The sequence below is a fragment of the Manacus candei genome, unplaced genomic scaffold, assembly GCF_025592945.1.
Source record: "Manacus candei isolate 608988 ecotype Guabito, Panama unplaced genomic scaffold, ASM2559294v1 h1tg000017l, whole genome shotgun sequence".
NCBI lineage: Eukaryota > Metazoa > Chordata > Aves > Passeriformes > Pipridae > Manacus > Manacus candei.
This window is the reverse complement of record NW_026138065.1, coordinates 33084894-33110069: the sequence shown is the minus strand read 5'-3', so window position 1 is coordinate 33110069 and position 25176 is coordinate 33084894. Positions and strand designations below refer to the sequence as shown.

General features: G+C 42.5%; 1 protein-coding gene across 2 annotated transcripts in view; it reads left to right on the top strand.

Moving 5' to 3' along the window:
* Positions 1-21905, top strand: part of COMMD1 (copper metabolism domain containing 1) — a 67416-nt gene extending 45511 nt beyond the window's left edge. For both annotated transcript variants that reach the window (XM_051783857.1, XM_051783858.1), the window contains one exon: positions 21766-21905. In XM_051783857.1, coding sequence (XP_051639817.1) covers positions 21766-21873 — 108 coding nt within the window. In that variant the 3' untranslated portion in view covers positions 21874-21905. The remainder of the gene's footprint in view (positions 1-21765) is intronic.
* Positions 21906-25176: the final 3271 nt, after the last annotated feature.

The following is a 25176-nucleotide window of genomic DNA, read 5'->3' as shown; positions in this document are numbered from 1 at the left end:
GGATGCTCAATGATAAGCTTCAGGGGGAATATTTGTCATCCTGTGCTTTAAGGGGAGTGTCAACAACCGATAATCCAGGACCAGGAGTTCAGGTTGAACTTGTGGAGTTGTTGACTATACTATATCCTGCTCTTTCAGATACTTGAGGAGCTAAATAACTATTTTCTGGCTTTCATTCCCAAGCTCGGGTTGCAGCACTCCTTCGCACTGGAACTCTGTTAGGAGCCTGTAGGTTTGGTAGTTCTGAGGAAGACAGAAGATAAAACTGCTAGTTTTATTTGTAATTCCTTTGGCACACATAACGTTAGGAGGATAAGGAGGGAATGACGCCCATTAAACTGAATAATTTGTTTTGGTCAAGACTGTCTTAAGGGCAAGTTATTTTTAGAGCTTTATCTGTGGCATGAGTTAACAGAGGTGTTTTGAAGTTCACTCCAACAGGAACAGGGATTGTTTTACCAGCAAATGTGAACAGCTTTGTTTTGTAACTTGAAATCAAGTGTTTGGTTACTCTGTCCATGTTTTTTGTGGGTCACAGTTGTGAGAAGATTCAGGATATAGATAGCAAGGGAAGTTGCTGAAACAAATGCACCCAGAGAGCAAAATTGAAAGGGAGATGTATTTTGCTTTTTTTTCGCATTGATTGCCCAAAATAACTTTGCTTTTCATGTCACAGAATATTGGCTGGTTTACATAATTTGCTGATGATACAATAACTTACCACTGTTCAACAGCATGAACGAATAAACCCAACCCAGATGCAACATCACCCTCAATTAAATCTTTCATTAGCAGATTCTGTAGATCTCCATTTCCTACATTTTTTAGAACAAACATCTTAATGGGCATCAATAAACGGAGTTATAAAAAAGAAATGCTGAAGCTTTCTGGTGATCCTAAGCTAATTTCCTGTGTGCAGAGGGATGAAATACTTGGCTGGGACCAGGAGGGGCCCAGGCCAGTGGGCTGCAGCCCAAGTGCTCTCATCAAATAAAACTAGGAGTTTCTCTTCTCTCTCACTGTATAGTTCTTAACACATGAACTGAGATTCCCAGATAATACTTTATAGATAAGTTTACTGCCAATCTCTTGAGAGTTAGCACATAGAGTGCTGTATTGATTAGGATATTGAGTGCTTTGCTCTGTCAGTCTTCAACCCATTAGATTTTCCAAGATGTGTAAGTAAAGTCTTAAGAAAGACAAGCATTTGTAGCTTTAAAAAAGTAATTATTGCTAATGAAACCTTCAAATGAGGGTAAAATACAGCTGAGCAAGGCACTTTGACATCAGCATAGAGCATTATGCTGACCCTTACTCTACTGAGAATATTCAAGCCTTGAATAAATCAAGACTAATGGATATAATAGTCGAAGTTTGCAGTCTCAGGTTCGGATTGTCTTTTGGTCTTTACTGGACATGGAAAGCATTCTGATTAGAGCTCTAATTTCAAAAGCACACACTGTAAAAAACTGAAAAGGAGAAATGCCTTTGTCAGATGAGATGCTTTCTTCATGAGTATTTGATAGATGGTCACATGTACCCATATCTAGCAGCTCTGAAAATTCATCAAAGTTTGAATTTGGCTGTTAGCTGCCCTCTTGTATTGAACTCTTGCTAACCAATGACTTAAAAACAACTCCATTTACTTAAAAACAAGTCCAGTTGTTGTCATCTGACAGAGGCAATTGATTTCTGTGACAGAGGCAATTGAGTTGTGAGGTTCTTCCTTGCTTCTTTAAAACTTTTTTTTCAATGAAAAACAATCTGAATTTATAGGTATTGTCATTAATGGAAGGTAAATGCATCTAGAATTCATGTAAAGCTCACTCTGAAGGGTAAAAAGCAAGTGTCACACAAGCATTTACACAAACATTAAAGCATCACCAATATAAACATTCTTATTCATGGCAAACATCATCTCATCAGCTCACCTCAAACATTTTCATTGACTTTTCAAGAAGGAACTACACTGGTATTTTTGGAAACTAGATTGTAGACTAGACACATTGATCAAGACGAAATCCATGTACGATCTGGTTTCCTGTGAAGCTTATGCAACAGGTTTGCAATTTTATACAAACTCTTCTAATGCTGAATGTGTTACAGCTTTGTATAACCTGACTCTTATGTCATCTGCAATTTTAAAAGCAGAGCTGGGTAATCCATTAACAAAACATTATGGGAGACTGATGGATTACTGCATTTCAGGTTTTGAAGCTCTCAAGGTAGTTGCTTGCCCTGTGAACTGGCATCTCTGTTTCAGATAACCAGCCTGGCTTGGGCATTAAAGGAAAAGCTTTGCATGAACTTCCTTGCTGCAGTGGGATTCACATTACTGAGTTAGCCATGTTTGCTTTCTTGTGCAGTCCATGCAGGTAGTGCAGAATATAAAATTCTGGTAATAACCCCTATCCTTGATTAGATATTCAAAATACACCATTTCCTTATTGTTCTTTTCATATGAGGGGGTCGCTTGGTACATGCCTTCCTGACTGTGCTTTTCCTGAGGGCTCCAGGCACGTGGCAGGGCAATTTTAAGAACTTGTTGGGTTAAGCAAGAGGAAGCTTCTAAGAAGCGGGTGAGAAAGGTCTTCATCAGACTAATTCAGTGTCATGGGTCTCCTCATGCAGCTGGAGGTGGAGCTTTCTGCCCCTTCTCAGGAAGGGCCATCAAGAAGGAGCCCTCTGCTCCCCAGACACAGTGTTTTTACCATGAGGATTCCTGGAAGGTCTGATCATGTTTTTCTCATGTGTGCCGTTTAATAACGAATACTTCAGCACATTAACAAACCTTCCAAATCATGATAAGGTATTGAAGGGTATTTCTGAGATAGGAGACTTTGTTTAAAGGCTGCTTCAGGTTTTACTTTTTCACCCTAAGTTATATTGTCCTTCACTGGAAGTAAGTCTCAAATTGCTCATTTGGTACCCTGTCATGTCTGCTTGTTTGCTGAAAGGAAAAAGAAGAAAATACATGTTAACTTTGATTTCTTCAGGCAGAAGTCTTTGGTGTGTGTTAGGCAATTACATCTGTAGTAGAGGCTTTGCAGGGGCTTTCTTCACTCTCAACAAGAAACATTTCTGTATTTACTTTAAAGAGTGCTGCCCTGTTGTGTCACCTAAGAAAGCATCAAATGAAAGGCAGCAAAAAACACCTGAAAAAATTGTGGACCAACTTGGTAAGTTGGAAAATTATTGTAGTGGAGTTTTGTACTGATGGCAAATTGTCTTCTCCTCAAAATGAAATGGTACCTACTTCATTTACTGTGATCTGCTACGCTTGGTAACTCCAAGGATGGACTGGTTCTCCATTCTTCGTCCTTTACACCATATTTTTCCCTAACAACCTTTTTCCTACGATTGTTTTCTTTTTGCTACACCTGTTCCTCTTCCCCTCTTTCATGCAAAAGCACATTAATCATTAACATTCGTACATATGTCTGAAAAAGGGCCTTTTCAAAGCTGCTTTTAGCTGAACTGTGAATATTAAGCAGCAGATCCACCAGTAGCTGTAGGACATCACTTCTTAAATTCTGCTGCCGTTAAGTGCCCTGTGTTTGAGAGGTACTAGTGCTAGTTGCACACTTCGAGGCGCTCAATCCATGGATAATGGGCCCAAAAAATGGACAGCAGAATTAGGGACAGAGTGACATGACCTCAAAGTGAGTGTAGCACATGCTGGTAGTAAGCCCCCTTCCATGTAATACACTCTTGGGATAGTGCCTGTAGCATGGGATCATATTTTTTTCAGCTGTGAAGCCCAAAATATTTTTCTGGAAGTGCTGGACCCTTCGGCTGTGTGGCTCCAAAGCCAAACTAAAAATTGGTTTTCTTTATCTGTCATATCTTGAAGTGGTTCAAGGATTCCAGGACAGAACGCCTCTGCACTAGACACGTTGAAAATGTGTTGTAAGAAATGATCCCTAGTTACCAAACTGCTGATGGAAAGCAAGAAGAGAAGATTACGAGGAGGAAACAACTTAGGGTTTTTTTGTAAATAATAAATGTTATTCTTCTCCATTGGTTTGTCTTTCCACTGTCTTTGCTGTGATTACATAGTTACCTTGGGACAGGTAAATATTGTATTGCAATCTGAAAGTAAAGACGCTTTAAACATATACCCCAAGGAAAGCAGCAAGTGGTGTTCTGCTCTATTTTTCCAGATTCCCCAGCCCTTCTTTGAGGAATAAAGTGAGGGTGGTTTTTTTTCAGTGAGTAAATCCAGACCCAGGTGAGTGGCTGGGCTGGTTGCTTGCCCTGTTTGGAGCTGTCAGCTGATGGCACATGTCTGTGCCTGCAGTGAGCTCTCAGGTCAGCGAGGGCACAGGGAGGGATGATGTCATGGAAACTCCAAGCATATGGGGGTTTTAGGTTTGTTCAGGGCTTTTTTAGAGAAAAAACCAACCCAACAACTCGGTTTTACCCTTTGTGGATGGAAACTAAAAGGACAGTGATTAGAGCTTTCACCTAAGACAAAAAATTAGGAAAGCTGCTTTTCTGGCCATTTTATCTAATAGCAATAAATCTCATTGAGCCGAGTGCATCTGTCCATATGGGTGCAGCTATTCTGAGACTAAAGAACTTTAGACAGTCCTACTGGTGCATCTGACCCAGGTGCCAGGGTCTTTTTGGTCCAGCAGTAGTTATATTCTGATGGGTGAATCTGTGGAGATTATAACATCAAATGCCAGCTCCTCGTTATAGTTAGATAAATGGGTTCTAGCTGGGGAAAAGTATGATGACTCATTTTTTAATGAAGAGAAATAGTTTAAGATGTTCCATTTCTGGTAATGCACTCTCTTCTAAATGTGTTGTCTTTTGAAAATCTAATCTCAGTTTTAAACAGTGTGGGGTTTTGTGATTTGAACTTATTTCCAGTATGAGTGGTACTCTCATTTTTAGATGCTTAAGAAGACTCTTGGTTAAAAATAAAAATTATGTATCTTGGAGTTTAATGCAGACAAGTCAGTAAATAAGAATAACTTTTCAGCATTTCCATCCCTCCATCCTCCCCATCCATAGCTCCTGAAGGGAATCTATATTTTTATTGTCCCTTACTGATGAGGTTTTCTCAAGTTATTATACCCATTATGAAGGGGTGAGGGGATGGTCCAGACAGCCTTTATTGACTTCATCCTGTTCATGAATATCCAAAGCACAGTAACCAATTCCTGGAAGCTCTAGGGCTTCGTTTTTAATTTTGACTAATTGTTTTCTTGAAATAACGAGCAGTGGTGACTTCAGAAAGCAGACTCTTCTGGCGCCCAGATCATTAGTGACTCACCGTATCTGTAGTAACAGTTACAAATATGCTTTGCCACAGTTTTAAAAAGTCCTGGTTGTTTTGCTCACAAAGGATGTATAATGTACAGTGGGAGTGAGTGGAGATGTATTTGCTTATCATTTCCTATTCATGACCATTTTAAGACACAGAATCCAAGGCAATCAAAAACTAGCAAGAAAGAGGGGGTTGCGTTAGAGGTCTGGTCCAGATGAAATATATTGTCTGGGGTGTTTGTTTTGAACATGGGCAATGGCCCTCTTGCCTCCTCCTTGGCTGCTCTACAGTGATTCAGTGCAAGTACTGCTCCATGTTTCTGAGGCTCATCCGCGGTAGGAGCACTAAATTAGTCCCCTGTTCAGTAAGATTTTGGCTTTCTTGGAGATTTCATGATAGAAATTTCATCACACACGTTCTTCAAGAGCAGCGCTGGAGGGCAGTGGAGAGAGGCAGGTGCATTGTCCACCCAGGGTGGCATGTGGGAGAGGTTTCCAGCAAGAGAAATCCCTCATGACTTCTCTCAAATGATGCTCAGGCAGGTCCATTCTCATCCCTACTTGGTTTTTCTCTTGTGGAGAAATCACATAGGGCCTCTCACTGTCTGAACTTCAAGTGCATCTATGAAATTGCTGCTAAGGATTGACCACTGAGTCTTTCCAGTGAGGTTAAAAAACAAAAATACATGTCTAATGTTGTCTGTACCTATTTTATTGTTTAAAATTCAACAGTGAGCTGAAAACTGTATTAACCTTTTTGCAGTAGCTCAGGATTCAACAGCACATCCAAAGTGTTCCTTCTGGAAAGCATTTCTGAGATGTTTTTCAACAAGGGTGTGTTATTCTCTTTTTATAGCACACCAACCAAAGATGTATTTGATTTCTTCATGTGACTGCCTAGCTTTCTTAATAGGTATAGTGGAGGTTACTTTTTTGGAAGTTACTCTTTTTTGTTGCTTTTTTGGTGCAGGGAGTGCTCATGGTGCCCAGTGTCCTTCCCTGTTCTGCTACCGCCACACAACCACAAAAAAGCCAAACCAAACCACAACCAAGCACTGCCACTGCTTTGGTTTGAGATGGGAAGCTGAGGTCTGTGATGTCAAGATAAGGTATTTTATCAGCATTTAATTTCCGTCCTTCATTAAGCAGGTGCATACAGGAGGAGCACAAACCCATTAAATGATAATGCTGAGTTCTCATCAAGAACTTGTTTATTGGGGAATCAATTGAAGGAGGCCAAAAATGCTGTATTCCCTCCCTGGTTATTCTGGGAGCTCTAAAGCACCAATACCCTTTTTATAACTGAGGCTGATATTTTAGAAAATATCTTTACGTGTCTACGACTTGTTTCCGAAACTCTTAATTGGGCTTGTGGGGTGAAAGGCCATTCCAAATGCAGAGCTGCTTCCCAGCATACTGTATCTCAGGATAATCCTTTTGTACAAGGAAATTAAGGAACAGTGCTCCGTGCTCTCCCTGCAGAGGGTTTGGCAGACTCGGAGAAATCAATCCCTACAGTTTTGTGGTAGATACAGACAGCAGCTACCATGACTTGAACCCAGCTTTGCTAATGATTTTTTTTTATTTTTTTTAAAAATCTCCTGAAGGGAGACAAAATGATGCTTTAGAGAAAGAGTTGTTTGGATTTTGTAAACCTCTCTGAGCTCTATGTGTGTTGTAAAGGCTTGTGAAGGACGAGTGCAAGTGTGGGCTGGTCAGTGAAAATCCCTATTTGGCATTCAGCAGGGGTTCAGATAAAAGCAAGCTTAAAGAATGGGAGGAAATAAATTTAATTATTTACTGTTGCTGCAAAGTCTGTGCTAGCTTTTGTCTCCTAACCTTGAAGAAAGATATAACAGACATGGAAAGATATAATAGGCATTAGCAGGGTGAGGAGAGACATGAAATCCTGCAAGCAGGCAGGGAAGGAGACAGACATTCCCTGTCCTCATTGCCTTTGTATGCAGGCCCCTTTTTGCCCTACTAGCCCCCAAAGCAGTCCAGATCTTTCCATACAATCTCCACTACCTCCCAGCCCTTGGCAGGTCAGCAGGCAGGGGAATTGAAAAGCAAAGTATTTAAACCAGAAACAGGTATTTTGATGATGATGGTGCACAGTCAGTCCTGGCTTTGTTAGTACCTTTTGGTCAAGGAAGCAGCAGAAAGACCAGCCATCAGTACAAACCCCTAGGCTTGCCAGGATTAAAAAAGTGTAGTGCTTTGATGTTTGAAAAGAGAAGGACACAGATCCACTCACAAATTTTGCCATGATTCCACTTCAGGACAGCTGTCTAAAACCAGACAACAGCATTCGGTATTGCACATTGTCCTCCTGTTCTCTGCTTCCTTAAGGAAAGGGTGGCTTTGAGTCGTATAATGCTGTTCTCCATCTCATCTCCCTACCTGAAATCACAGCTCCATTCATTTTTCTTTTATCTGACTTCCTCTTCCTCTTCTTCTTTTTCTTCTTCTTCTTCTTCTTCTTCTTCTTCTTCTTCTTCTTTCTTCTTCTTCTTCTTCCTCCACTCAAGAGCTGCAGTGAGAAGGCAGGGGGTGGTGTCCCTGCGCCCTCATGGCCTCGATGTGCCAGGCCAGCACAAGGCAAGGTCCTTGGTGCTTTGGCTGGTCTCCTAGGAGGGCACCTTTAGTCTGATCACAGGAATAGGGAGGAGGTGAAATGCATTCTATTCCTCACAGTCCTGCAGCAAGAGTAATGACCTTACATCTGCCAAGGGGAGCCCGTCACAAATCTGACATTTTCTGGGTCCAGGAGGAAGGTGTTACAGATTTACTACTGATGAGAAACGTGCCTGTTCTGCTAAAGGCTGACATCCAAACTGTAGATTGCAGGCCAAAAAAGACAGGAGAGACAAAAAAAAAGAGAGACTTCTCCTCTGCTTCAAAGGCACAGAAAGCTAAATGAACCATCTCCATTTTCCTCAGTAGAAGTGGTTAAGGTCTTTTATATTTCATTGCCCTCTTCTCCCCTTGTTCATGATGAGAAAAAGAAAAAGACAACCAATTAAATATCTGACGTGGAGGAGCTGCAGCCTTTCTTTGTGCAGAGGTATCTCAATTCTCACATGTTTATTTTCATATTCATTTCCATATCCTGAGTGGATCACTTATTAATTGTTAAATGACTGCTCTGCAGTTCAGTTATGGAAATGATTTCTACTTCAGTACCACTTGCCCTTGAATTGAGAACAGGAGGTCAACCAAAATTAGATAACTTTTCTTTGAACCTTTTCTTTTCCTGAAAAGAGATACGGTTCAACATGATGCCTGTCAAGAGGAATGTGAAGTTCTGTGCTTTAAAACAATTCTTGTGGCCGGGCTGTTTTTGGGATCAGGTTGAGAACTGGTGTCGTGATCTGTCCTAATTAGACTTTTAAACAGATGAATACAGGTGTGGTGCATTGACTGTAGCCCAGAGTTTGTATTCTATTGCCTACATTCATTGCCAGGATTCATTTTGAAACCACAGATTGTATAAAACAAAGTTGTAATATTAACTGAGGCAAGAAGAGCTGTGTGGGCAGAGCAGACGGCCCCTTGGCTTCAGTGGGATTCTGCACAGGCATAAATGTCCTCCCACGCTCATCTCTTTTCAGGGTTGCACCTACAGCTTCGGCTTTCATTGTGAGCCTTTGCTTTTCCTCTTACACAAGAAAAGAGGCTGGAAAAAACAAAAGTGAGTTGTGTATTATGCAGCAAATATGAGCAAGGACATATTCTGTGGTTTAAAAAAAAAAAAAGGCATAGAAAAATGCAAATCTGTAGCTTTTCCTTTCTTTTCAGAAGAGAACTGTGTTCCTCTGGTGTCTCCCTGCTGGCACGTAATGCTGATATTTTTGTGCATTTGATCTGAAGGTCACTGAAGTTAGTGCAGAGATTCACACTGTCTTTAGCAGACTTTGCACCACACTGAGCTAGAGCTGCTGTTTTGCTGATAAATCCAAGTGTGATGCCTGTCCCCAGGCTTTGAAACAGCAATAGCAGCAGTGCTGGAGGGGCTGTAAACAGGCTGGACTACAGATTTTTGGCTGCCCCCTTTTCCGTGGGAGATTTCTCATGGTGAATTGCAAGACAGCAGTTTGCATTCTAAAAGAGATGAGAAAAAAATACCAAATGTTATATAGACCAATTTTTTTTCCCAGTTTGGCTTTTTTCCCCTTGTAAGTTCACATGTTTGAATTCCAGAAAAGAAGCAAGCATGGTTAGTCGGGTTCCACTGAGAAGATGTGTCTGCAATGGCAGCGTAACTCTGAGTGACCCTCTTGTCCTGATAAATTCTATTTTCAGATCATCGGAAAGGGTGTAGATAAATGCCATAAAAGCAGCAAAAAAAGAAGCTTGACCACTTTGTCTTGTTAAATATTTTAAGAAAGAAAACCCAGCTGAACATGTGCTGAACTGCAGGCATATTTTCAAGCCCCTGGTACACGGTTTACATATTTTTAGATGAGCCCTTTTGCCCAAATGCTAGTAGCTTTTCACTCTTCATTTAGTGGTGTATTCATGCATAATTCCAGATCTGTGGGGTGCGTGATTGTGCCAGGGACAAAGGGTTAATGTTCCTGGGAGGAGGTTGAGATGCTGCTGGTGGTGTGTGTGCCTGGGGAGGGTCTGTTGTGCCAGGCTTGTGTTCTCCCTCCTCTGCATGGTGAAACACCCTGGAGCAAATGGATGCCTGGCATCGCTGAGCTGCGATGCCATGGACACAGCCAGGAGAGATGAGCATAAACAGCTGCCCTTGAAAAATTATTTCTGAAAAAATACCATTTTGTGGGCACAAAACGTATTTGCTGTAGCTGGGTTGTGCTGATCTAAGAGCTTAGGTGCAGGAATATAGGGACCTTTTTAACGTGGGACTTTCTGAGGGCACTTGCTGTTACGAGACACAGATCAGCAGAGGATTTGCTTGGCCTTTACCAACCACTTGCGAAACTTGCAGCAACCAAAATAAACACCGCTGTACTTTTAGTTCAGCTCCGTGTGTTCAGCTGCCTGCCCTGTACACCCCTCACCTTCTCTTGTTTCAGGCAATCTGGGTGCCTTTTAGACCACAGGGCAAGTATGAACCGTTCAGAAAGGAGCAGAAAAGAAGGTTTTAAACACATCTTATTCCAAAGTGCTGATTCAGAGTAATTCTAATCTTCGGTCTCTTCTCTGAGAAAAACAGGTGTGGTCTTGACTGAAGACTGGTTGGAGGGGAAAAGCCAAGGTCTTCTAGCCATTACCATGAACAGGAGCCAGCATTGTCTGTTCCCATGGAAAATAAATTGGTTTAGGATTATAGAACCGTAGAATGTTTTGGGTTGGAAGAGGATATTCATAGAGAATATTAATTTCTACTCAGCTTTTATATTTGGTGTAATACTTTTAGGCAGGACATTAATGGATTCTTGAATCATTTATGTAACAGATAAACTAAAACATTAAAGAGCTGCAGGGGAGCAAGAGAGATCTGTTTTGGGGATGCTAACCACATTATTCAGCCTGCAAGCTGATAGTACACTCAGTCAGAATATGCCAGAATCCCAAGTCTAGCAGCCTCCTAAAGGTCAGGAATTCTCTGCTCAGGTTTTTACTGTATTGTTTAACTGTGAGATTATTTTTAAATGCAGATTACTTAGACCATGTTGATGGAGTTGGTATAAAAGTAATTCTTAACCCCACAGTTCATTCCTGTTTTCCTACCAGTATATATTGCAGTAACAGAGAGGAATGTGGCTGACATTGTTTTGATTAAATAAAAATTTATGTTTAAAGCACAGAAATTTCCTTATGTAATTAAGAGATAACCAAGTGCACGGTCTTGGTGACACCCTGTAACAAAAACATACCCCAGTGGCAAAGAGGGTTTGGTGCTGTGATATGGTACTTTCCAAAACATGTAAGAAAATGGTAAATAATAACATAAAGTAGTTGAAACTTAATTCTGAGAAAGTGGGGGGTTTTATGATGCTGAGTGATGCTTGATTTTAATTTTTTGGCCATGCTGAATGACTCTCATTTTAGATAATAGGTAGGTTAAAATGTAATTAATATGAATTCCAGGTCTGATTAATGTTCTTACTGGAGTAGCCGAACTTAGGATAAAAGCAGAAGATACTTCAGGAAGGGCTCTCTTTTTCTTGGACTAATTTCATGCTGCAGCTAAGTGCTACAAGATTGAAAAAACAGAGGCTAGCCCAGGTATTTGGAGATGAAACAGGTACATGTTTCAGCTCTCTGAGCCAGTCGTAAAAACACCAACCAAACAAAATACGGCACAAGAAAACAAGTACAGCTGTTGAACAGGATGGAAAAATGCAGATCAGGACAGGAAGGCAACAAATCATAAGTGAGGAGGGGCATTTACCCTTTGAGGTCCCCTGCAGAGGACTCTCAGAGAAGAGCACATCACCTTGCAGTGGTTCCACTGAGAGACAGTTCATCATTGAAGAGCTGACACAGCAGACAGAGCTTGAATTAATGATGATGGAGCTTTCTGGTCGCTGGCATCCTTGTGACCACCGGCAGTGGAAGGACTACCAGTGCTGGGGGTGCTGAGCTGAGCCAGCGAAAAACATGATCAAGAAGATGAGAACCTGATACCCTGCCAGAAACATGGTGTATTTCCTTTCGTTTTTAAATACATGCATTGATTTAATTCTCACACTAACACAAAGGTAATTTAAATTTTTTTATGATGTCTTTATGTGGCTCTCTGTACAGTTTGGTGAAGCTTGCAGGTATCACTGTCTTTTTTTTTTTTGCTTTTGAAACCTCTTAAGTCCTGCCAAATATCCGTAGGCATGAACTGGGACATCCACATACAAACTTAAAATATATTATTTTACTGTTTCCCTAAGATTGCGTCCTATGGCAGACCCTGGAATTGCATAGGATCCCCAAAAGCTTTATTGTAAAGGAGGAAAAATAACATGAAACTTTCAGTGTAATTTACACTTTTAGGGCGATTGGGAATTGGCAGCTGTGTTTGTTGCCAAATGAAGCATGAAGCTTTTATGAACCATCTCCCACATGGAGGGTCACCCAGTGATGACCAGTCTATGAGGACAGATTCAGATTAGATATAAGGAAGAAATTTTTTACAATGAGGGTGGTGAAACACTGGCATATGTTGCACAGAGAGGGGGTGGATGCCCCATCCTGGGAACATTGAAGGTCAGGTTGGACAGGGCTCTGAGCAACCTGATGTAGCTGAAGATGTCCCTGCTCTAGTTGGACTAGATGGCTCTAGTTGGACTAGGTGACCTTAAAATGTCTCTTCCAACCCAAACTATTCTATGATTTCTAAAAATTGACCACAAACCTCTAAAATAAATTCTTCAGAAATTTTCCCTTAATAAGCCTCGCCCTTGAAGGGTCACAGCTCTCTAGAGCTGTATTGCCTATTTTATCTTCTTGTAAGGACGAAACTGCCATGTCTGTAGGACAGGAGAAGAGCAGGACTTTCTTCCTAGTATTCACACTAAGTGATATAAATCTCTGCAGCCCATCTGCATGGAGGTCTCTGAAGCATGCCGAGTGGAAACAGGGTTTGTGCAAATAAGAGTCAGAGAGCAAATGCATTTCTTAGTGATTTTCACTCTCTTTACACCTTTGTTTACGTAACAGCTGGCTCCAGACCCAACCAGAGCTGCATACCAAGACAATGTATTTGGGCTAAGCAGGTTAAGTGATTTGTTTGGCACACCATTACACCTGTTCACTTCAAGCCAGTCAAGCAGCAGAAGAAAAATGCTCATGTTAAAGATTAAACATCCCACGCTTATTGTTTTAGGGTGTGAAAGAACTCCAGCTCAGCTGTGCTTTCAAAGGTGCTGTAATTCGAATGAAAACAGTCTTGATGTGCTTTCTTTCTCAAAATGGTGTCTGTAGGGGCAGAGAGGAAGTAGGGGAAGCGTGTGTTTTTGTTTTATTTTTTATAAACAGTTTTGACACAGAGACATCTGACTTTTCATTCCTCCACCAGGAGTTAGATCATAACACTTTTTGTTCTCTTATCAACTCCATTCCTATCTAAAGAAGGCAACAGTGGTGGCAATGCCTTTGGTTAGGATTACCTGGCCCTATATTTAGTGGCCATCAAGTCTGACCAACTTACATAGTCGGTATTTCCTGTGCCAGGTTGAATCCTTCCCCAAACTGCTTTGTCTGTATCCAAGATCAAGACTAGGAGGGAAAAAAAATGTTCTGGGTGTTTCTCCTTAAATATCTTTCTTTATATAGGAAGTGCCATAATGGTTTTTTGGGGAAAAAAACCAAGACTTGGAAATAGTAAGCTCAAGGTTTATAGCAAGGTCAGAAAGGTGCCTCTTGGTGCCCTTATGAAAAAGAATTGACTTAAAAATTTAGGAGCCTCTGAATATCTTATTTGTGTGTCTTTGATAGAGATTTTGTCCAACACCTCAATTCCAAGAGGCTTTTGCATTAATTGAGCATGTTCCAAAGGGGAAATGCAGTCTCTGGATGCACTGGGCACTGCTGTAGGTACCTGGCTCTGGGTTCAGGCTGATGAACAGGCTATGCAAGGACATTGCCCAAAGGTAAGAGGGTTTTCCATTCTGTTAAGCTCCTGTGGTGGCCAGTGACTGCAGCAGATTTTATGGGGTAACTTGAGTCTCAGATAGTTGAAGATGTTGTAAAAGAGTATCAGAGGAACCAGGTAAGCAGGCCTAGCAAACAGCAATCGATCAGGATCAGATAAGCCCACATAAAAAGTTACAGGTGTAACCTTGCAAAGAGTCATCCATAAATGAGAACGAAATTTGCATCTTGTCAGCATGAACAGGTGGGTTTTTTCTGGATTATGTTGGTACCAGCAGAACTGTGGCTTCTGTAACCTTCCCTTTCTGACCACAGCAAGCTGCCCTATGAAGTGGCTCAGCATTAGGGTGACTGAGGGCTCCTTCAGTAATGAACAGAAATCAGAGATCACTAATCACAAATGCAGGGTGATTCCCTGTGCTAGACATCCACCATTTGTTCATTGTCAGCCTCTCTATTTGTGCATTGTGGTAGGATGTTTTTAAGTGGAAGTGTGGATAAGTAACTCCTGTAATAAGGAGCTTGTGGAGGGGCAGCACACAGGACAGGAGACTTTTCTCTGGGTAGGATATAGGGAATACACAAGGTTAAAGCAGGTACAGGTACAAATCAAAGTGATTTTTTCTAAAAAAAATCAAACAGAGAGGAAGTTGAAGGGCTTACAGAAACCAATTCAGGTTAATATCACCAGTTTGAAAACAGCACAACCATATAGAAAATGTATAAGGCTTTCATAAAAGCCCTTGCTTTTTTCCTTGTTAATTATTAAGAATAATATTATTCTTGTTAACTCTTTGATATGAAACATATAAAAGCTACACAGTAAGCTACCTTCTAATTAGTTCTACTAATATACTGATTAAAGTGTGGTTTGGGGTGTTTTTTTTGACATTTCCTGAAAAGAAACCTGTGCTTCCAAAAGACACAAAGAGCAGCAGGTTAAAGCACCTCTATATCCATAAATGCTCACTTTTCTTGCAGGGTATAAAATACGAGGTAGACTGTTTTCAGGAGGCTGATAATGTGAAAGGAATGACATTATATTTGCTGTGCAGTATCAGGGACTTACTTTTATCCTCCTGGAATTGTTCCAATTTCTGCAATCCTTTATCTGTTTAATCTGTGATATTACAGGCTTGATGTTACATTAAAAGTATTAAAAAAGCTGCAGTCGAGTTCACTTTTTTTTCTATGGGGATGTAATAATAATTCACTTAAGAGGTTCCTGGTTCATGTAATACCAAAATAATGGAGAATTAAAAGGCACTTTCTTTTGCAAATATTTGTGCTTTTTTTATACAGTGTTATGGAAATGAATTGCACTTTGCCTAAGAGTTTTTGAAGGCCATGATTATAGATTTGCAGCACAAATAGCTCAATGAATTTAGTATTGGCAGAAATGTGGTCGTATGAAATCAATGGATTGCCATCCATTCCCTTTTTTTCCTGGAATTATCTAGACTTGCTGTCATTATCATATGCCCCAGTATATCTTGCGGAATATTAATGAATACAAAAATAACTTCTCAAGTTTGCAGTGGGATCACGATTGATTCAATGTGATAGAAGATTTGATGCAGCATCTCACACTTCTACCATTTGGTTTGTGGCAGCCCTGTAGTTTGTTTGGTTTTTTTTTTACCATTTATCAAATGTTTCCAAGACGAAATCTAAATGGCAGAAATAAATCACTCTCATAAGCATCTGACATGAAATATTTCCACCCAGTGGAATCACCAGTTTAATGTGGTATTACTGTAATTTTTGAAGAAGAAAATATAAGGTCAAATCCAATATTTGTCTTCTTTTTGGGTCATCCATGCAAGATGCAGTGCAGGTCAGTTGTGTATTTTGACATTCCTGCTGCAGATGTTTGCATGGAAGAGTCACCAAAGCCACATGTAGCAGAACAAACCCCAATGCCACTTACCCAGGCGGTCCTGGTGAGTCACCTGGGAACTGTGTGCACCAGTTGTCAGGGAGAGGCCACCCGAAGAAAGCTTGGGAAGCCAGTGATAGTGCTGAGTTTATCAGGGTTTATTTATTTTGTGCTATCAGACAGTACAATAAAAAATTCCCACAGTACTGAGTAAGTAAAAATAGTCTCCAAGGAAGGGAGGCTTCTGCGATAGAGCTTGGCAGCGTTGTTGCAAAAATGACTTCTGGATGTGCCTTTTCCAAGGAGAATGTGTCCTTGCACTGTTACAAAGTGTCTCATTCCCATTTTGAATTTCTGGTTATGTTGGGACCTTTTTTGGTTTTTATTTCTTTTCTCTTGCCTTTTTTGGAATGGGAGAAGGTGTTTGGAATTTTTTTTTTCTCTTCCTGCCCCTGCCCCCTCCCATTATTTTCTTTTGTTTGTTTGTTTGTTTGTTTTTAATTAAGATTTGCACTTCTTTATCAATGAAAGCCTCTAAGCAGGTCTAGCTAGACCTTGAAAATAATATAATAGAATCTTATTGTTTCTGTCCCTGTTAGAGAAATAACTCTAACATGTTAATGCCTCCTGGCAGTGGCCAGGGCTATGTGCCAGCTTCCTTTGAACACTGGAGCCAGTGGGTTCCACAGGCAGCTCCCTGCTGCTGCTTTAGAGACACTTCTGCTCCCCCGGCTCCCAGCAGTGCTGATGTGCCAAGGAATGACTGAAGAAGCCACTTTGTGCTTTCAATCTATTGACTTTAAAACCATCCAAGTGACCCTGACAGAGCACTGTGTAAAAAAGGTTAAAAGGACTTGGACTGGTTTGTACTTTTTTTACTTGCCAAGTGGAGGTGCAGTTCCTGCTGTCAAATCTCTAGGTTTCCTCACTGGCTCTTTCCAGAGACTTTCTTTTTCAACTACAGTTATAATCTTCTGGGATTAAGAAATAAAAACGGGGATAACTGAGCATGTGCAGTTCTTGCTTGTGGGCACGGGGGGCTGGTGGTACTGGCTCAGGCAAAGCCTGCTGTGGTGCTGAGCCAGCAAGGAGGGAGGTTCATCTGGAGGGAGCTTCGGTACTTTCCTGTAAGGGAAGGAAGGTATAAAATGGGAGCTGATAAGGTAGTTGACCATCATTGGCCAGTAATCCACCTGGACCTGTTGGAATGAGGTCAGAGGGGGGTTGACAAAGATGTTCTGAGGTCTGGAGCACCTCTGCTGTGGAGACAGAGTGAGTTTGCTATGAGAGGGTTTGGATCGTTCAGCCTGGGGAAGAGAAGACTCTGGGGAGAACCTTAGAGCCTCTTCCATAGCTAAAGGGGCTACAAGGGAGCTGGAGAGGGGCTTTGGACGTGGAGTGTCATGGACTGACAGGACAAGAGGGAATGGTTTTAAACTAAAAGAGGGTATGTTCAGAATAAATACTGGGAAGAAATTCTTAACTGTGAGGGTGGTGAGGCACCAGCACAGGTTGCCCAGAGAAGCTATGGATGCCTCATCCCTGGAAATGTTCAAGGGCAGGTTGGATAGGGCTTAGAGCAACCTGGTGCAGTGGAAGGTGTCCTTGTGCAGGGCAGAGGCTTGGAACAAGCTTTAACTTCCCATCCCACCCAAACCATCCTATGATTCTGTGATTGATTTTCCTGCTGAAATGCTACTACACTTGTAACTTGGGATAATATTTACATAGTAGTCCCTGCAGGTGTTTTAGTAAGGTAGTATTTACATGGAATTAGCAAATTTGGAGGAAGTGGGGGAGTTGACATCATCAGATAAACCAGATTTTTTTTTGTAACCCTAACTTGTCCTGCTGAAGCAGGTTTTATCTAAGCCCATGCATACATTTTCTTTTACTCCAGAGGAGCAATCTCTTAATACTTATTTGCAAAAGTGGATTTACTCTAAAATCAGTATCTGCTTAATTAATGCATTGGAAACAAAATGACGTTTGTTTCTGGTCGTGGGTGTTTCTGGAGAAGATGTGTGTGCTGTGAATTCCCAGGCACGTTTCCTGTGTGCTCGCTCCGTGTGATTCGAGCTGGCCACAAGTTCAGCCTTGGTGACGTCTTGGGACCGGCTCCTTGTTTTATTTATCCCCCACTGGCTTTCCTGTTTGCAGCCTAATGTGCTTGTATTGTGAACGGGCAGATACTCATCTGGTGTTAACACGTGGCTGGTTTAACCATAGCGCTGCTGCTTTGATGTGAGCCCAGCCCGCAATCTCTGAGGTGGGTTTAAAAACGAAAGTCAAAGGTTGGTTTCAGATAACGTATTTCCAGAGATAATTCTGTTTGAAAGAGAACTACTGGTTAGCTTGTTATGTATGTGGCTTTATACACCCTTGTGTTTCTTCTGCATATAAGACAAGTATTATTCAGACACATAATGCTGCCTAAACTCCTCGAGGGAGCGATGGAGTTCTCCTGGGCTGGTTGGCGATGCCTGACCTCTTCCTGGACTCCTCTTCCTGCAGGTCAGCCTGGGGTGAGCCAGGTGGGATCTGTGGGTGATTCCTGGCCCACCACCTCTTCTGCACAGGACACTGAGGCACCTGTTCAGGTGGAAAACTGTGTGTAGTTGTCCCCAGGCATATTACAGTACCATATTATATTGATTTGGAGGTGTTCCCTGCTGGTTTCACTATCCAAGCAAATGTAACATGCTGAGAGGTTTGACAGCCTTGACTCCGGAGTCTTTATTTGTGATACACTCAGTTACTTACATAATATATACTTGATGGTTTTCCTGGATAACAGAGGTAGAAGTTTTGTTTAAATGCAGAATATTTTGTGATCTAGAAGGAAAAATGACATGGAGTAAAAAAAAAAATTATTTACTGCTTACCCATGAGGAACTCAGAAGTTGTTAACAAGCAACAAAATTTGTTTCTCTGGGAAATGTTATGCTAGAAATTTCTTTGATTCACCCTTTCACACATCTGACTAAGAAGTGGAGAAGGAAGTTCCTTTTTATTTTAATCACATGTCACTGAATGGTTGGGCTTCAGTCCCCAAAAAAAGGGCAACACTTCTGAACTCTTCCACTTTCGTTAATAGCTTTTATTGAAAGTCTGGGCTCTGCAATTCTTTTAATTAGGAAAAAACCCTCTGTTAGTAAAGAACTTTGCTTACCACAGTCTCAAAACCTGATAATAAGAACAAGGTTTCCTTGCTAACAAGTGAATGCATAACTGCAGCTGTAAAACTGTTTTATCGGCTAGTCCTTCCCAAAAGCAATGAATGTCTTTTCTGTCTCTGTTGACCAAAAAAATTGGGAAGGCTGAAAATTAATGTGGGTTCTTAATCACAATGAAAGGTACTAGGATGTTTGAAGGCACTTTGGGTTTCTGGTGACATTACAGATTGGGTTTTTACTTATGCAAGGGACAGCTAAATCTTTAAAACATCGTCATCTAAGGCAAAACCCAAGACAGGAGAATAAAATATCTTCCTGAGCAATGAAATTGCATTGAATCCCAGCCTCTGCAGAGCAAATGACTGCATTGCCTGTACCAAAAGGATCAGACCTAAACCCCTACAATACTCCCATTGCTCCAAGAAGCAGCTGCGTGGGTACAGAAGTCCAGAAGTACTTGGCTGGCTGGCTGTGTTTGCACACAGGCATCAGAAGCTGATGCTTTTTCACTATCTAAGGAGTGTTTTCCTGGTAATTCAAGATGGGATAATTCCTTTACAAAGAACCCTTAATGATTTTACAAGCACCACATCAAGTTGAGAAGGCTTTTAAGAGTGGGTCTGGCGCCTTGGCTGGTGGCTTTAAAATGCAACTGCATTTCGTGTGAAATAGGATCTAACTGGACAAACCCTGTCCAGTTTCAGACTGTTTCGGTTTCTTGAACGCTGTGGAGCTCTCCCTGTGTGAAGGTGGAGTTGACTCCCTCTCCCTCTCCCTGGAAATGAATATGAATAAAAACAAAATGATATGTGAATTCAGAGAGGTTTCTTTTTGTTGTTCCAATATACTGGCTAAAAGTTAAAAATACTAGATGTATCACAGTTGCTAGAAACCATTTTAAGTAGCTGCTCAAACTTATGCCATAGAGAACAATTGTATTTTTTAAAGTTTTCAGCATGTGAGGATTGGTTTTCTAAAAATACATGGGGTTTTTTTAAGTATAGTTACTAAGATAGAAAAAGATGTACTTCTTTTGGTCTCTCATAAAAATATTTTTGCGGCACTCTGCTGTTGCAGCTCCTAGACAACCTGATTCAAGTCTGGGGGCAGTTTGTGTTTCTTGGTTGTTTGTTTTGCAGCTCCTTTTTATAGCCGAGGCTCAGGAGTGAAATGGGAGGAGGGGTGGGAGAGCATGTGGGGAGAAAACTTTGGCAGTTGCAGGAAATGGATGTCCATTCCTACACCTTCCTGAAAGCATCGAGCCTGGCTTTCCAGCCCGAAGGTGGGGATGCAGGTGCTGTTCCCATTGTATGCCACCTGCTCTCACAACCCCTCTTGTGCACATACAGGCACCTTTTTTCCAAAGACCACATCCACCCCCATGAAGGGCTCAGCTGAAGTCCAGGTTTCAGCCTGGGCAGCAAACTGTGCTGGGCTTTAGGACTTCGAGTCACTGGCTGATTTGTTCCATTTTGGTTTTGCTCAACTGCAGAGGATCCAAGTGGGCTGAATTATTCTTTAACAATAAGAAGTATATCAAAAGGGATGCCTTGTTTCTTGCTGATCATGAGCAGAGATACCAAGTTTGTTCTTCTCCTGGAGGACACCTTAGGGGAGCAATAAGGAGGTTTGAATTTCACCTCTGCATCTTATTTTGTCTTCTTTTTTTTCATGAAGGATATAAACTAACAAAGCATTAAATAAAACCGAAGCTCAATTCTGAACAGCCTGATTTACAACTCTCTTGGTCAAATTTTAGGTTGGTCCACTTGAGAGTGGATAACCAGACGCCATCCAACCCACATGGGAAAATTATAGCTGCTTTATAGCTAAAAGTATGCTCAGTGAGTACACTTACACTTGGATGAAGTGGCAATGTCTTTGTGTAATCAAAGAGTTTCGTTTTGAGCAGTTCGCATTCCTTTTAGCTGACAAAACCTGAAGAGGGGGAAAAAACAGTCCTCCTTATGCCTTAGGCTCATGAAAAACATCTCCTCCAGATCTAGGCACCTCAGTCTCCTCCTGTCTGCTCACACTCGCCGTCTGATTAAGCCATAAAATCAGCTTTAGCAGATCTTAAAGGTTGCATGGGCAAACCCTGGCCTGATTTAGTCTGTTGATGGGCTCACATGACTTGGGGTGCAGAGTTGTGGCTGGAAAGCCTGAGATGTCAACAGGAGGCCTTTGAGGTCATCTTGTCGAGGACCGGGACCTAGGGCTGCATAACATGGCACTGCCACTCCTTCCCTGGAAGGTCAGGATAGAAATCAGCCCGTGGCTGGAACACATGTGGAGGAAAGAGAGGTCAAGTTACGGAGAGGAGCTGTTGTCAGATCTTGTCTGTGAAACGAGACTTGTAATGTGTTATAGATAGTGGGATTATTTTGGGGTAGTGAGAAAAGCTGCTCCTGCAGTAGCTGTTCTGTGAAAGACAGCTCAAGTCGTTTTCCTAGTCGGGTCTGGGAAAACAGGGATGCTAAAACTGGGGAGATTTAGCAGGAGCTGAAGAGGCATTTGCTTTGCAGTCCCAATTTGCAGCAGTTGCACTGGTTGGGCTGACACTGTCCAGTTCTGCTCATTTCCAGGGAGAATGGTTAACTGCAGCAGGGGTCTGTGATGTTTTCTGCATGATGCTTCACAAAGCCTCAGGGGTTAACTAATGGATTGCTAGAGATTTGACTTTTCCAGTGCTTCCTAATCAGGGAATGTTTCGAGAGGTACTTCAGCGCAGGAAAATATTCAGGAAGATACAAGAAAGCCCACTGCCAAGTGGAGTTAAGCTGTCAAATTCCTCACCAAACATTTCTTTCTGCACAGTGATCAAATGTAATTATTTTTCTCAAATATTGTTCTTGCAATTTTGTTTTGTAGGAATCGGAGTTTCTCTGTCTGGAGTTCGATGAGGCCAAGGTGAGCCAGATGCTGAAGAAACTCTCAGAAATAGAGGAGAGTATGACTTTGTTGACTCAGACTACTTAAGCAAATAAAGATATTACAACTTAGAAAAAAAATGTCCCTTGGTATTTTTTCATAACTCCTGTTTCTGCACATAAAATAGGTGACAATGGTTAAATTATAAGTGGATGATGCATTCACAACCAGACATGGGCTGAGTCACACTGTGAAGATTTCTCATCCACTCCTCCTGGCCTCTTCACCAAGGTGGCAGCACCATTGTTTGCACAAAGCTTTGCATAACCAAGCCTTAGAATGTAGCACAGCTTTTCTCATCTACCCCTCAGTCAATTTTGGAGTCTTCCAGATGCTGTAAATGCTGGGCTGGATGAACAGCAAAGGTAAATTGGCCCGTTGTGACAGGAGAGAAATGAGCAGAAGAAACAGGCAGATTAGGGGGTACTCATGTTTATCCTTCCAAACCACGGGCTTTATAGGACAAATCCACCTGCGTGAACTCTGTCTGCTCAGAGCTTAAAGCCCGGGAGAGCAGATGAAGTGCAGCGAGTTCAGGGAGCAGAGACACAAACGCACATTTCCGTAATGGGGAGTCCCTGTGCTGCTGAGCATTAAGTGGTTCCCAAGGGTGTGAGTTGGACAACCTGGCTGGCCTGTCCAGTGAGGCCTTCCCGGTGCTGTGGGGAGCCAGGGGACAATCAGGGGAGCGTCTCTAGGGCAGTGGGAGGTGCTGGTTTCCCAAGAGGAGCAGTCCTCCTGCATGTGCAGATCACCTGATCCAGCTACTTCTGGCAATCCTTCAGAGCCACTTCTGATGTGCTTCCCCAAGGACCATCCGCCCTCATCAGCCTTCTTGGCTCTTGAGCTGTAGTGGTGCAGCCCTGGCACCAAGCTGCACGGTGTGTTTGAGAGGCCAGTGCTTTGTCAGAGCACAGTTTAACTTGGCTGCTCTTAGTCCTGTTTGTCATGGTTTGTTTTGACCTCGGAAAGCCTCAGATTAAACCCAGAGTTTCTAGTGTGTGTGTGTGCATGTTCAGCTTGGAATGTGGGTGAAAGGAAAATGCCCTTTGCAACCTGGCAAGCCCCATGGATAAAACAGTTGTGTGAAGAAAGCTGAAAGCAGGGGCAGATAAGCAGCACCACGGTCTGCACTGCCCAGGTTGCTGTGGCTCTGGGCAGTTGTGGGTGCCCACATCTCTGTCGTAACTGCAGGGCAGCCGCTGCCCTCCCAGGGAAAGAGGCCTCGCAGGAGCGTTTTCAGTGTCATGTGTTTCTGTCCAGGGGTGCAATCTTGTCATCTGTGTCTTAGCAGGGGGCCTGACCACACTTCACTGCCTTTTTGGTGCAGGAGGAACTGGAGGGGCTGCCTGGGCAGGCTGACACTCGCACAGAGAACGAGGGTCCCTACAGGAGAGCTGCCTGCTGGTCCGTGAAAGGGGGAGGATACTGCCTGGCTGGTTTGCTCTGTTACTTAACCAGAAGGTGTGCACACACATTTGGTTGGAGGCTGCATTGATTCTTCCCATTTTATATTAGCTTTGCAAGCAACCTCCTCCTGAGCCGAAATTATACTGAGGGCTTGCACCAAGATAGAGATGACAACATAAAATGTTCTGGTGCCATAACTAAAGTACTCCTCATTGCTTCTCCTTGTGAATTTATTGCTTGTGGAGTTGCCAGATTGTACTTGGACGCAAAATCTCTTCAGAGCAAGGGAAGGGCACCTTTTCCCATCTGCCTGGTCAGAAGGGAAAGCATCACTCGAGCCAATTTGTGTCACTGCCCAGGGAATTAACGTTTCCTTTCCCGTGCCTGTCCTGCTGCCGCCTTGTCTCTTGGAGCCACCTGGTTCTCCCCTCTGCCTCGTGGAGGGACTGCACAGCCCACAGCATCTCGATTTCCCCACATGCCTTCAGCAGATAACTTGTGAGAGAGGAACTGGTCTGTAACCACCAACTGATTCTCACACTGGTCACTGGCTGCGTCACTGGCATGAAATGAGTGGTTTGTGACACTCTGAGCTTTCCATTTTCAACAAAGTTCATTAAAATGTTTTCTGTGTTTTAGAGCAGTTTAGTTTACAAAAAAAAAAAAAAAAAAGATTAAGGTCAGAGAAGGATCATGTTCTTAAGTAACTTGCGCTGTGTCAAACATACTTATTGTTTTATTTTAACATGGTCAGAGGATAGGAAAATGTGCTATAAATGGAAATTAAAGAGACACAAACTGGGAACAGATGTCAGGAAGTATTATTTCATGCAAAGAATATAAATATGTGGAATGGCTAACAAGGCAAGGAGGCTGAGGCAAAAAATCTTGGGGACATTTAAGACATTGGATACTTTCCTAGTTGAGGTGTGAAGTTAAAAAGGGGTACATTTTTATGGGTGGATGCTTCTCTCTCTTCCTAATCCTCCCTCCACTGAATATCTAATGATCCAGATTTTCTTCTTGGTGGATCTTGGTAAACTACTGTGAAAAAAAAAAAAAAAAAATAGCTGAGTGTGTTGAGGACTGCACTCTGCTCACCCCTTTGTGAGGGCAAAGATGTCACTGGGCAGCAAAATCATTCCTGCTTCACAAAATTGGATGTAGGGAGGGAAAGAGGATGCTGTGCTTCCCCAGACTGCTGTAATCCTCCGCTGCTGCTGGGGCACAGAGGACAGATTTGCTCCTTTAGCAGGACCATTCCTTTGGTTTGTATGTGTCCATCCATCTGTCCCTGCCTACAGTGTTTTGAACCTATTGGCCACTTTCAGCTGAACTTGGAGGAGATGAAAGGCCTCCGATGCCACTCTGCTTTGCTTCCTTGAGTGAAAGGCACAATCACCCATGGCTTTTGTGAAGATTCACAGACGTCACTTGCTGTCTATGGTCCTGCTAAATATCTCTGTGGTGTTGGCAAGTGAGAGCTCCTGCCTGTGCACTTCAGGAGAGATTTCATATTCCACCCCCAAAGCCCAGATACCAGACTTAGCCTGAATGCGTGGCCAGGCAGCTCCTGCAGTGGCTGGGGCCACACGTGGATGCTGCCTCCTGCATGGATCCAGCCAAGGGACATCCCAGCGCAGCCCTGTTGGCCATAGTGGTCTCATCCAGTTTTGGAAACCACTGCTTCCTGCCATGACACCAGCACCTGTGTCTGTGCACTAAGCCGGTGTGACACTGGGGCTCTCACCTCCTTCCCCTCTTCCTCCTTCCTTCAGTGAAGCAGCCACATGACAGCGTGCCCCAAATCGAGCCTGTCAGGCAGTTTGTAGCTTTACAGCAAGGACTGAACAGCTCAGCACAGCCAGAGGAGGAAAGTGAGGGAGATGGGGAAGCAGCAGGAAGAAAGGTTGAAGGAGGGCACCTGCCCGAGTCCCATCT